The sequence below is a fragment of the Chanodichthys erythropterus genome, chromosome 1, assembly GCF_024489055.1.
Source record: "Chanodichthys erythropterus isolate Z2021 chromosome 1, ASM2448905v1, whole genome shotgun sequence".
Taxonomy (NCBI): domain Eukaryota; kingdom Metazoa; phylum Chordata; class Actinopteri; order Cypriniformes; family Xenocyprididae; genus Chanodichthys; species Chanodichthys erythropterus.
Window position 1 is genome coordinate 3506156 of NC_090221.1, and position 12109 is coordinate 3518264.

Here is a 12109-nt window from a genome sequence, read left to right on the forward strand (position 1 = left end):
CAAAAATATAGTATAAGCTGTAAGTCTCAGGTCATTTCACTATTTTTGGATGCAGTTTTGGTTTAGAGCGAAGTGATTGGCAGCAATCTTTGAGTTTTTTGAGAAAATCCTTCACTGGACATTGCTCTGGAGCTGTAACTTTGCAGTGCAGGTGCTGTGGAGAAAAACACATTCAGCTCTGTTAGATTACACTCAACCTTTTTCTTTTTAAGCAGTCTAAAATATGTATTACAGTGTAGACATAGTTCATACTTTGAAGTAACGGAGGTTGTTTAAATGAATTATTAAAAGGGAATTATTAATTAGTTGAGTCAGTTCCATATGGCGCTACACTGATACACTTTAAACGTGAATAAGTTATCAAAACTCAAAAAAATTGAGTTAGTCGCAACGTAACTCTCTAAAATGCACATGAACAGAAACTTATAAATTAGCATAACAAAAACGCTACTGAATCACTACTAAATCTCCCACTTAACATTTAATCTTGCACAAAAAAACATTATATAACACTTAATTTTGGCACTCAAAAGGGAGAGTAAATGCTATGTGCAAAGCATGATGGGAAACAGAAATCCCCTGAAGTTCATCTAAATGAAAAAAAAAAAAAAAAGTTCATAAAACTCAAAACAATGAAACCAATTACCTGTTATAGCAGGTAAAATAACTACCTTTATTGGCTTTTTTGTTACTGTTATTTTTCTCCAATGGAAAATGGATATGAAATTCTACTATTTCTATAGTGTGAGTAGTATCTAATAGTATCATCACACAGCATTGGTTTAAGCAGAATGCTACTCCCAATATTACAGACACACTATATGGTAAGGGTTATAAATATGACCTGTTGTTTATCATCTAATTCATTGAATGAATATTGGACGATGACTTACCTTGGTTATATTTGCATAGGAGTACAGATTCCTCCATATCAAGTTTAGTGGATCACTTTTTAGATTCAACCCGTTCATGACCTTTTCTGCTAGGCAAATGTCTTTGTCCTGTGTAACCGTAGAAGTAATTGTGAATTGGTGAGAGTAATTGTGAATCAAGTTTTTACAACATTAACAAAATTAGTTCTGTAGTTTGATATAAAATTCAACTTACTGTGCATTTCCGATTCTGAAATATGTCTGTCACAAAGTGGTTAAGAGTCTATGGAAGAAAGATTGAACGTTGTTAGACTTTGCAAATCACTTTTTACCTCTTCAGAGCAGTTACAGAGCAAGACCAACTGATCTATTTTTAATTCTTACCTCATCTTCATGACACAGGACATGCTTCACAGCCGCTATGATGTTGTCTAAAATAAGATCCTTAAGATCAGGTTGAGTTGCATTAACGGCTACAAATGTCAATGCCAAGAGCAAGAAAGTCCTCATGCTTGGTTTCTCGTTGATCCCTATTGAGGTGTGTAGATGCTGAGATGCTGGTCTTCAAAACTTGAGTGATGATAGTCTACTTATATTAGTGTAGAGGAGTAAAAGGATGTGATGCTGAGGTGATCTCCGCGAAGGAGCTGATTACATGTCACACACACACACACCCACCAGAGTGATTTCAGAGAATGATGAAACTAAAGAATTCCCTCTAATCTAAACAGGAAGACACTTAGCTCATTACTATTATAGGTTAATATAAAGGCTGTTGTATGCATCTGGTAATATACCAAAGCTATGTTTTATGCATAACAAAAGAATGCGCTATTTCTTAGTCATTAACTTAAGAACTAATTCTGTCCAGTGTTGTAATGAGAGATTCCATTGATATCTGTCATACAGCTGTGATCATCATATGTGGGCTTCTGGAAGAACCATCTGACCTTCTTTCATTTTGCACGAAGGGACGGTGTATCAGACAGACTTTACGTACAGTGATGTAAACGCCAGTGTATCTTTTTTTCACACGTCTTCTGAAGATGCCACAAAACCACAGCAGATTATGCTTTATCATGCTGTACCAAGAAAAAAAACTGCATCTAGGTCAGATTTAGCACTGTCGGAAAGTAATGAAAGATTTACCGTTTCATTTTCATTGTCATTAATTAGATAAATTATTATTTTTGTGTTTGCTTTTGGTATTGCTAGCCTATTGAATCAAATATTGGCATTAAAAAAACAGTAAATTTGACTTCATTTCTAATCCAAAATCTTTTTTTTTTTTTTTATCTTAACCACAAGTTATTTTCGCATCAGTTTCCGACTGATATTAGTGTTTTTTCTTACATATCTTACTTGTACTTACTATAATAATACCAACATTAAATTATGCATAATTGCATGCAACTGATGCCAACCCAAATTTGGTCACACTTTAGATTTGGGTCCAATTCTCACTATTAACAACAACATTTGCCTCAATAAACTCTGAATTACTGCTTATTAATAGTTAGTAAGGTAGTAAGGAATGTCGCTTCGACAACTAACTGAAAACGTAAGTGAATAATTACTAGAACTAAAATAAAAATAAAGCTCAATTGAAATATTAAAACTGATACTTTACTAAATCTTAACCTAAATTAAAAAGAAAATTGAAAATATGAAAATAAAAGCTAATTAAAAATATAAATAAATACTATATAATAGTGCATTGTAAACCCTAACGCTCAAAATAATTAAGTTTGAGTAGGACAAACTTAAATTAGTTCAGTCAAATTAACTTTTATGAATATTTTACACTCTTTTTCTCTCAAGTTCACAGAACTGATATATTTTAAGTAAAATTAATGGTTTCATTGTTAAGTTTTATGAACTTATTTCTTTTAATTTAGACAAACTTAAGTTACCTGAAACTGGGCTTGGATTTCTATTTTCCAGCATGCTTTGCCCACTCGTAAATGCTAAAATTAAGTGTCATATAATGTGGGTTTTTTTGTGCGAGAGTAATGTTAAATGGTGGATTTAGTGGTGATTAGTATTTTGTTAGGCTAATTTAAAAGAGTTTCTGGTAATGTGGGATTTTGCAGAGTTTCCATCATGATGGTAAGTGGTGCATGCGGCTTGGTTTGAGAGCAGTATATTAAATGCCTCATATTGCTGTACTCATACAGTAAGTGCTATAAAATAGTTTTAACAAATTAGCAAGTTAGCATTTTCTGAATTTGCTAAGTTTACGATAATAAAAATGTTCACATTGAGGTTACATGAAAATATTTAAGTTAAATGCATTCATGCATAAAAATAAGCTCAGTCTTACTGAAACTTACTCTGCATTTTACAAACCCGATTCCAAAAAAGTTGGGACAATACAAATTGTGAATAAAAAAGGAATGCAATAATTTACAAATCTCATGAACTTATATTTTATTCACAGTAGAATATAGATAACATATCAAATGTAGAAAGTGAGACATTTTGAAATGTCATTCCAAATATTGGCTCATTTTGGATTTCATGAGAGCTACACATTCCAAAAAAGTTGGGACAGGTAGCAATAAGAGGCCAGAAAAGTTAAATCTACATATAAGGAACAGCTGGAGGACCAATTTGCAACTTATTAGGTCAATTGGCAACATGATTGGGTATAAAAAGAGCCTCTCAGAGTGGCAGTGTCTCTCAGAAGTCAAGATGGGCAGAGGATCACCAATTCCCCCAATGCTGCGGCAAAAAATAGTGGAGCAATATCAGAAAGGAGTTTCTCAGAGAAAAATTGCAAAGAGTTTGAAGTTATCATCATCTACAGTGCATAATATCATCCAAAGATTCAGAGAATCTGGAACAATCTCTGTGCGTAAGGGTCAAGGCCGGAAAACCATACTGGATGCTGTTATCTTTGGGCCCTTAGACGGCACTGCATCACATACAGGAATGCTACTGTAATGGAAATCACAACATGGGCTCAGGAATACTTCCAGAAAACATTGTCGGTGAACACAATCCACCGTGCAATTCGCCGTAAAACTCTATAGGTCAAAAAAGAAGCCATATCTAAACATCATCCAGAAGCGCAGGCGTTTTCTCTGGGCCAAGGCTCATTTAAAATGGACTGTGGCAAAGTGGAAAACTGTTCTGTGGTCAGACGAATCAAAATTTTAAGTTCGTTTTGGAAAACTGGGATGCCATGTCATCCAGACTAAAGAGGACAAGGACAACCCAAGTTGTTATCAGCGCTCAGTTCAGAAGCTGCATCTCTGATGGTATGGGGTTGCATGAGTGCGTGTGGCATGGGCAGCTTACACATCTGGAAAGGCACCATCAATGCTGAAAGGTATATCCAAGTTCTAGAACATCATATGCTCCCATCCAGACGTCGTCTCTTTCAGGGAAGACCTTGCATTTTCCAACATGACAATGCCAGACCACATACTGCATCAATTACAACATCATGGCTGCGTAGAAGAAGGATCCGGGTACTGAAATGGCCAGCCTGCAGTCCAGATCTTTCACCCATAGAAAACATTTGGCGAATCATAAAGAGGAAGATGCGACAAAGAAGACCTAAGACAGTTGAGCAACTAGAAGCCTGTATTAGTCAAGAATGGGACAACATTCCTATTCCTAAACTTGAGCAACTTGTCTCCTCAGTCCCCAGATGTTTGCAGACTGTTATAAAAAGAAGAGGGGATGCCACACAGTGGTAAACATGGCCTTGTCCCAACTTTTTTGAGATGTGTTGATGCCATGAAATTTAAAATCAACTTATTTTTCCCTTAAAATTATACATTTTCTCAGTTTAAACGTTTGATATGTCATCTATGTTGTATTCTGAATAAAATATTGAAATTTGAAACTTCCACATCATTGCATTCTGTTTTTATTCACAATTTGTAGAGTGTCCCAACTTTTTTGGAATCGGTTTATATTTTATTTTTCTTTTAGACTTTACCTCTAGAAATATATTAATCCATAATATCCATAATATATTACAGCAGTATTTAAAACTAGTTTTAGTATGTTTATTACAGGTGCATCCATAATTTACACCTGAAAAAATTACATTATATCCATTTGTGTACCTTTAAAGATTATGACAAAAAAAAATCTAATAATCTAGTTGAATGTTTATCTGCAGGGGGTGCTGTCGCTCTACTGTCTCTCTATATTCAGTTTGACACCTGCTGGATAGTGTGAGATTCTGAACTCTAGAGACATATCAAATTTGTGAAAATTAAAAAAAAAAAAATATTCATTTAGAAACACTGAAGGTAATCGTAACACTGAAGTTGTAATCCGCATCAGTTTACAGTAACTAGTTCAAATAAAGTCCCACTTTATATGATGTGTTTTTAACTGTCACATTAAAAATGTTGGGTATGTACTTACTGTAGATTTAAGGGTGGGTTAAGGGGTAAAGGAAGGGTCAACAGTGTAATTAAAGATGTAATTAGTTACATGATATTACATACAGATATTTTTACTTTATTTTAAGGTGATGTAGTTACATTTGTACTCAAATAAGTATGCAGTAATATTACATGTACTTACTATAGAGTTATGTTTAGGGTTAGTTACTTGTAATTATGCATAACCTGCTGTTATTACTATAGTACGTACATGTAGTTAAGTGTAACATTCTTAAATAGAGGTACATTGTAAAAACAAATTAGATATATGTACACAAATTCATTGTCAAATGATTAAATGTTACTACATAGTAGTTGAAGACACTCAATATAAAGTCACATTGTTTTGTAAATGTATGATGATATAAATACATTGGTATTACATGTATTTTACATTTTCATGCATGCTTCAACTTGAGGAAGGTATGTCATTAGTCATGCAAGGAGTTAACATCAAAGGGTCGCAAGTGAAAGTTTCACAGTTTGTCACAAAAGTACAAGAGTTGTTCCTTTATGAGAAGCTAAAAGATCTTAGAAAAAGTTCTTAGAAAGTGTGTCTTAGTGCAGTGATTCTCAAACCTGTCCTGGGGACCCCCCACCACTGCACATTTTGCATGTCACCCTCATCTAACACACCTGATTCATGTCATCAGCTAATTAGTAGAGACTGCAAGAGTTGAATCAGGTGTGTTTTACATAAGGGAGACATGCAAAATGTGCAGTGGTGGAGGGTCCCCAGGACAGGTTTGAGAACCACTGTCTTAGTGTGCCTTCGGGTAGTAAATAAAGAGAAACTATAATCTTACATATAGTCTGGTTTTACAGACAGGGCTTAGATTAAGCCAGGATTAGGCCTTAGTTCATTTAGGGCATTTAAGTAATAAAAATACATGACTTGAGACAAAACAATGACACTGACGTATTTTAAGATATGTCAGTGCAAGCTACTTTCAGTTAAAACAGCTCAAACGTGCATTTTAGTCTGGGACTTGTCTTGTCTGTGAAACTCAACTCAACCTGATCCTTTACATGCAAGCAATCACATCATTACTATGGCACAAACTGATTGGCCTTTGCTGATCCTGCAGCCAATGAGATTGCTTGCTCAACATTTAAATTCATTGTTTGCTGTAACTGTGCACTGTCAGAGTTCCTCTGAACCCCTCCACCTCCCCAGCTCCACCTGCCTAGATCTGCAACGTGTTTGTTTGTCTAACTAACAGCAGCGTAACAGATCTAGTACAACCAAATACATTAACATTGCTTTATTCAATAACATGCTAAAACTGTTCCAAATCACCGGAATATACCAGCACATGTTAAAAAACAAAAACAATCAGACCAGAGTGAACCGAACTGTTTTTTTATGATCAACCTACAAGCTAAATTTGGGTTGTAGTTTTATCCCTTTACTTGGTTTTACTCTTTAGCCATATGCATACAAATGACCTGAATTAGTTTGTTTTAAACTATTGTAAAGTAAGCGTACGCCATTTGATAAAAAACAAAATCATTTTAACATATATGATCTACACCAGTCCTGAAGCACGGAAGAAATTCAAGTAGCACTTCTTTCACAGCACAATACTTGTATTATAGATTTAGTAATTTATGCATAAAACTGTTTCAAGCCTGCATGGCTTTTGAGTGGAAAAAAATAACTGTCTGTGTGTATTTTATAACTGTCTATGAAATCATTTTTAGTCAGACGTGTGTTACAGCTCATGCTCAGATGTGGCTTTGCATTGTGATACTATCTCTGTTTCAAGAAATGCTCTGTGCAGTTTCCTGTGTGATCAATGCTCTCTGCTGACTTTGCTCTTGGCCTAATAAGGGTTAGTATAAATGTTCATGTTGATTTATTTAATATGAAACACCTCTTTATTTATCCCAAGCAGTTATAATTACAATCAATTAAAGGTAGAGAAGTGATAAGGGGAAAAAATGGAAACCATAACTCTTAATTTCCGAAATAATTTATGAAGTGTAAAATGCTGACTCTTAAAAATATAGGGGTTTTTCACAGCTATGCCATAGAGGCATCATTTCTGGCTCCCCAAAGAACCTTTCAAGGAACAGTTCTTAAACAGTTCTTAGTTTGACAGACATTTTAAAAACCCAAAGAACACTTTTCCACTATAAATAATCATTTGTGCAATGGAAAGGTTCTCCCAATTCATATTGATAAATGTTATAATACACATATGTAAAGTACATACAATGGCCCCAAAAGGTATTTGAATACTTAAATTACATTTTAAATCATATGAATATCATTGTATTAGCCTTGTATTAGAATATCATTGTATTAGAGGCTAATTATTTTAGAGAAAGTTAGCTCAAGCACACTTTAAATGACAGAACAGATATATTGCTGAGGACAAAACCATATTTGGCTCTTTTCTGTGTCAGACATTAGTGGATTATATTCACAGTTAATGTGATGAACTACATCTGTGGTTACTCTGCTGCGACACCTGCGGGATCTTAAAGGGAAATGACTTCCTTCATTAAAAATGATTTTGTTTGTTCAGATCAAAGCTTCAGCATTGTTTGTCTGAAGATGCCACTTTGGTAAAGCATTACAATAAGGAGTGTGTCTCATTCAGCTCCTTAGGTTAGTATATAATGTGCACGAACTGAGCAATGATAAGGATTTATTTCCTTGCTCTCTTTCCAGCAACATAATGCTTTTATTCGCTATCAATGCTGAAATATAATTTAATAATGGTTCGTTTTGAAAAACATCTATCATGTGTCATTGTATGCATCAAGTTCTGAGACTTATGTTTCACACATCAGAATTTCCGTAATGGGAAAATATTGAGCACTGTCGCTCCCTGGTGTTTACAGTTCTTTATGGGACTTTTTTGGGTGCTTTTCAGTGCAATGGAAGGATTTTGCAATTTAGACGGCACTTAAAATGTCCGACTCCCTGATCAGTGTCCTGACTACTGAACTAGGGAGCTGATTGAGACACACCCAAGGTCTCAATTGTTAACATCAGTGAATGCATTAGCTAACATGAGCAATATACAATATAGACAAAAGTATTGGGACACCTGATCATAATGACATCGCATTCTAAATAAATAGACATTCATCCCTTTGCAGCTATAACAGCTTCCACTTATCTGGGAAGGCTTTCCAAAAGATTTAGGAGTGTTTCTGTGGGAAATTTTGCCCATTCATCTAGTAGAGCGTTTGTGAGGTCAGTCACTGATGCTGGATGAGAAGGCCTGGCTCGCAATCTCCGTTTCAGTTCATCCCGAAGGTGTTGGATGGGGTTGAGGTCAGGGCTCTGTGTGGGCCAGTCAAGTTCATCCACACCAAATTCATCCAAACATGTCTTTATGGACCTTGCTTTGTTCAATGGGGCACTGTTTCGCTGGAATAGAACCGTTCCTATATAGTTGAAAGCATCGAATTTTCCTAAATGTCTTAGTATGCTGAAGCATTAAGATTTCCCTTCACTGGAAATAAGGGACCAATCCCTGAAATACAGCCCCATACCATTATTCCTTCTCCACCAAAGAATAGTTAATTTTTTTACACGTACGCAAAAGTCACTGTCAAGGGCGTAGTTTTGGTTTCAACTTTGGGGGGGTTGAACGTTGGTATGGTTGTATTGTATTGGGGGGGTTGTAACTGATGGATTTGAATATTGGGGGGGGGGGCTGTAACCCCCCCCTATCCCTCCACAAACTACGCCCCTGGTCAGTGTAAGTGCGCGTGACGTGAATTTCTTAATCAGAAGAGTAAGTGCACCGCCGGCGTATTTTGTACGCACAGGTCGCACGCACATGTACATACATTTTTTTTGCAGTAATTAGTTTAGCCACAAGGTGGCAATTGTGCCCTGGGGGCTGGGGCTGTCGATTCACAAGGTAGTCAAAGAAAAACTGCATAAACTTGCCAGACCGGAACACATGAAGGATACAGTGAAAATGGAGGCCTACATAGACGACAGATTGTGTGAAAAGGTTTAAAAGTGCCCTCATTTGTACAACTCTAGCATGAAAGAATACAAAGTTACACCGATCAGGCATAAAATTATGAGCACTGACAGGTGAAGAGAATAACACTGATGATCTCCATCACGGCACCTGTTATGTTATGCTAAATTGTAATGACTAGATGACTGGATCAGAGCATCTCCAAAACTGCAGCTCTTGTGGGGTGTTCCCGGTCTGCAGTGGTCAGTATCTATCAAAAGTGCTCCAAGGAAGGAACAGTGGTGAACCGGAGACAGGCTCATGGGCGGACAAGACTCAGCGAAGGCTGACCCGTGTGGTCTGATCCAACAGATGAGCTACTGTAGTTAATCCTGTAGTTAAGTTAATGCTGGTTCTGATAGAAAGGTGTCAGAATACACTCGTATGGAGCTGAATAGCTGCAGACCAGTCATGGTGCCCATGCTGACCTGCTGAAAGCACCAACAGTGACACGTGAGCATCAGAACTGGACCACGGAGCAATGGAAGAAGGTGTCCTGGTCTGATGAATCACGTTTTCTTTTACATCACGTGGATGGTTGGGTGCGTGTGCGTCTCTTACCTGGGGAACACATGGCACCAGGATGCATTATGGGAAGAAGGCAAGCTGGCGGAGGTGATGCTTTGGGCAATGTTCTGCTGGGAAACCTTGGGTCCTGCCATCCATGTGGATGTTACTTTGACACGTACCACCTACCTAAGCATTGTTGAGACCATGTACACCCTTTCATGGAAAGGTATTCCCTGGTGGCTGTGGCTCTTTCAGCAGGATAATGCTCCTGACACAAAGTAAAAATGGTGCAGGAATGGTTTGAGGAGCACAATATTGAGTTTGACTTGGCCTCCAAATTCCCCAGATCTCAATCCAATCGAGCATCTGTGGGATGTGCTGAACAAACGATCCATGGAAAAATTGTTAAATGTGGAAAATGTTGTCGGAAGATTTGACACTGAAATTGTGCAACTGTGGTGTAGTTCGTTTTTAGCCTAACTTTAGTTTAATTCTTCTGGCGAATGAACAATTCATCAAAGTTGTGTTCATCTGTGAAAATTATCTTGAAGTGTAACGGAGGCCAGCTAGTAGAGGTTGCAGCCTTTAGTCTCCTCGTTAGAGCGTCTGACTCCCACGCCGGAGACCCTGGTTCGAGGCCCGCGCAGAGTGGGGCGAGTAGGACCTGGATAGAGGGATTACAGATGGACAAATTGTGCAAGTATTATAAACTTTTGTTTGGACACAGATCTTATTTTTTGCAAGAATCCAGAAGCCCATGGGAGATTCCTATTGGGTTTTTGTTGAGGGATGCTAATTGCCCCCTAATATAATGCAACTGATGCAATACGATAGCCTTTCTACATCAGCCAACCACACAGGCCTGAAGAAAGCATTGGTGCTGTGCTGGGCCTTAGTTTCTATGGCTATATAGTGCTCTCTAGTGGCACTGATGTGGAGATGCTCTGCTCATTGAAGAAAAAAAGAAAAGTTCTGAATCTGTGCTGAGATTGGCCGAAGAGCTGAAACTTTCTTGACCTGACTGGTCATCTTAGTAGCCTGATCAAGCAGCAACAGCAAAAAAATTTTTTTTTAAGCAACTGAAATTTAAGCACAACACTTACAGTGAGTTGTGACATCTATGTTGTGTCGTTATTAATAGGTGTAAACCACAAGATTTTCCTGAGCAGTTTTAGTTCTGTGTTTTACGTGCATATAGTTGATATGCATTATAGTTTAACATCACTGACCCCAAGCAACTTATGAGAATGTGATTTCTGCCCACATTATAAGTTAAAGCTGATGCATATGATCCGGAACGTCATCGTCTCACCACAACTCGCGTACATCGATGTTCCTATATGACTTCTGCCTTTTAGGAATTACTAGCACATTTCCAGGTATTCATATTCTCTGTCCCTCAGTGGTGAAATGATGATCCAGCCATTTCATCACACTTTACACAAGACTGCAGCTCTCAGCTCTTCACAGCTCTGAATCAAAAATATCTGCACTAAGACACATTTTCATTCCGGAAACTCAAAATTACTCTCGCTATAGAATTTGCATCTCTATGCTAGTTTGAACACTTTTAGCATTTTTGACTGTCAATGTGCTCATGTTAACATTGTAGTATATAAACATTATATTAATCACAAATCATGGACTTACTTTATATTAAGTATCTTTGACTACTATGTACTAAAATTTGAATTAATCATTTGATAGTGCACTTATGGTGTATATATGTTTTTACATTTTACTGCACTCTAAAAAACACTGGCTTAAAAACAACCCAAGGGCTGGGTAAATATAGGACAGAACACTTGTTGGTTAATTTTACCCAGTAAATTGGGTTGATTATTTCACCCAGCATAATGGGTTGATTATTTTTTCCCTATAATACTAGCTTCTTCTTTTTGTTTACTTCATACATGAATTTATGTTTGTGGATTAACATAAATCCTCTAAACTTTTTTTTTAAATACTTCACACAACAACTGGTGATAATTCCTGTATTTTCGATCATATTTGATTGATAGTATAGCATATTTTATATAGTTTATAATACATGTTTCCTACATTTAAGCTTGTTTAACAAATAACAAAAATAAGTAAAAATGAACAATTTTTAGAAGTAATTCAAGTGTAATCGATCAGTCTCTGTTGTCTTGTTTCCACCGTAACGGCGCTGGATCTCGTGCCAGAGATGACTCTCGTTCAGTGAGGGAACTGATATCTTCAGATCGCCGCCTGTGTTTCAGTCGTAGCTGAAAGATTCTGTGACTGACTCCATAACCTGTCCATGAATAATCAGTGTGTAGTTCTGAGAACATATTTTAAC

At 36.8% G+C, this 12109-nt stretch overlaps 1 protein-coding gene across 1 annotated transcript; it reads right to left on the minus strand.

Moving 5' to 3' along the window:
• Window positions 1-31: 31 nt before the first annotated feature.
• On the minus strand, window positions 32-1389 carry il4 (interleukin 4). The gene is made up of 4 exons (XM_067365870.1): window positions 1257-1389; window positions 1108-1155; window positions 894-1001; window positions 32-154 (listed from the first exon to the last, which is right to left on the minus strand). Exons 1-4 carry the CDS (start codon window positions 1380-1382, stop codon window positions 32-34), a joined length of 405 nt encoding a protein of 134 aa, XP_067221971.1. The 5' UTR covers window positions 1383-1389.
• Window positions 1390-12109: the final 10720 nt, after the last annotated feature.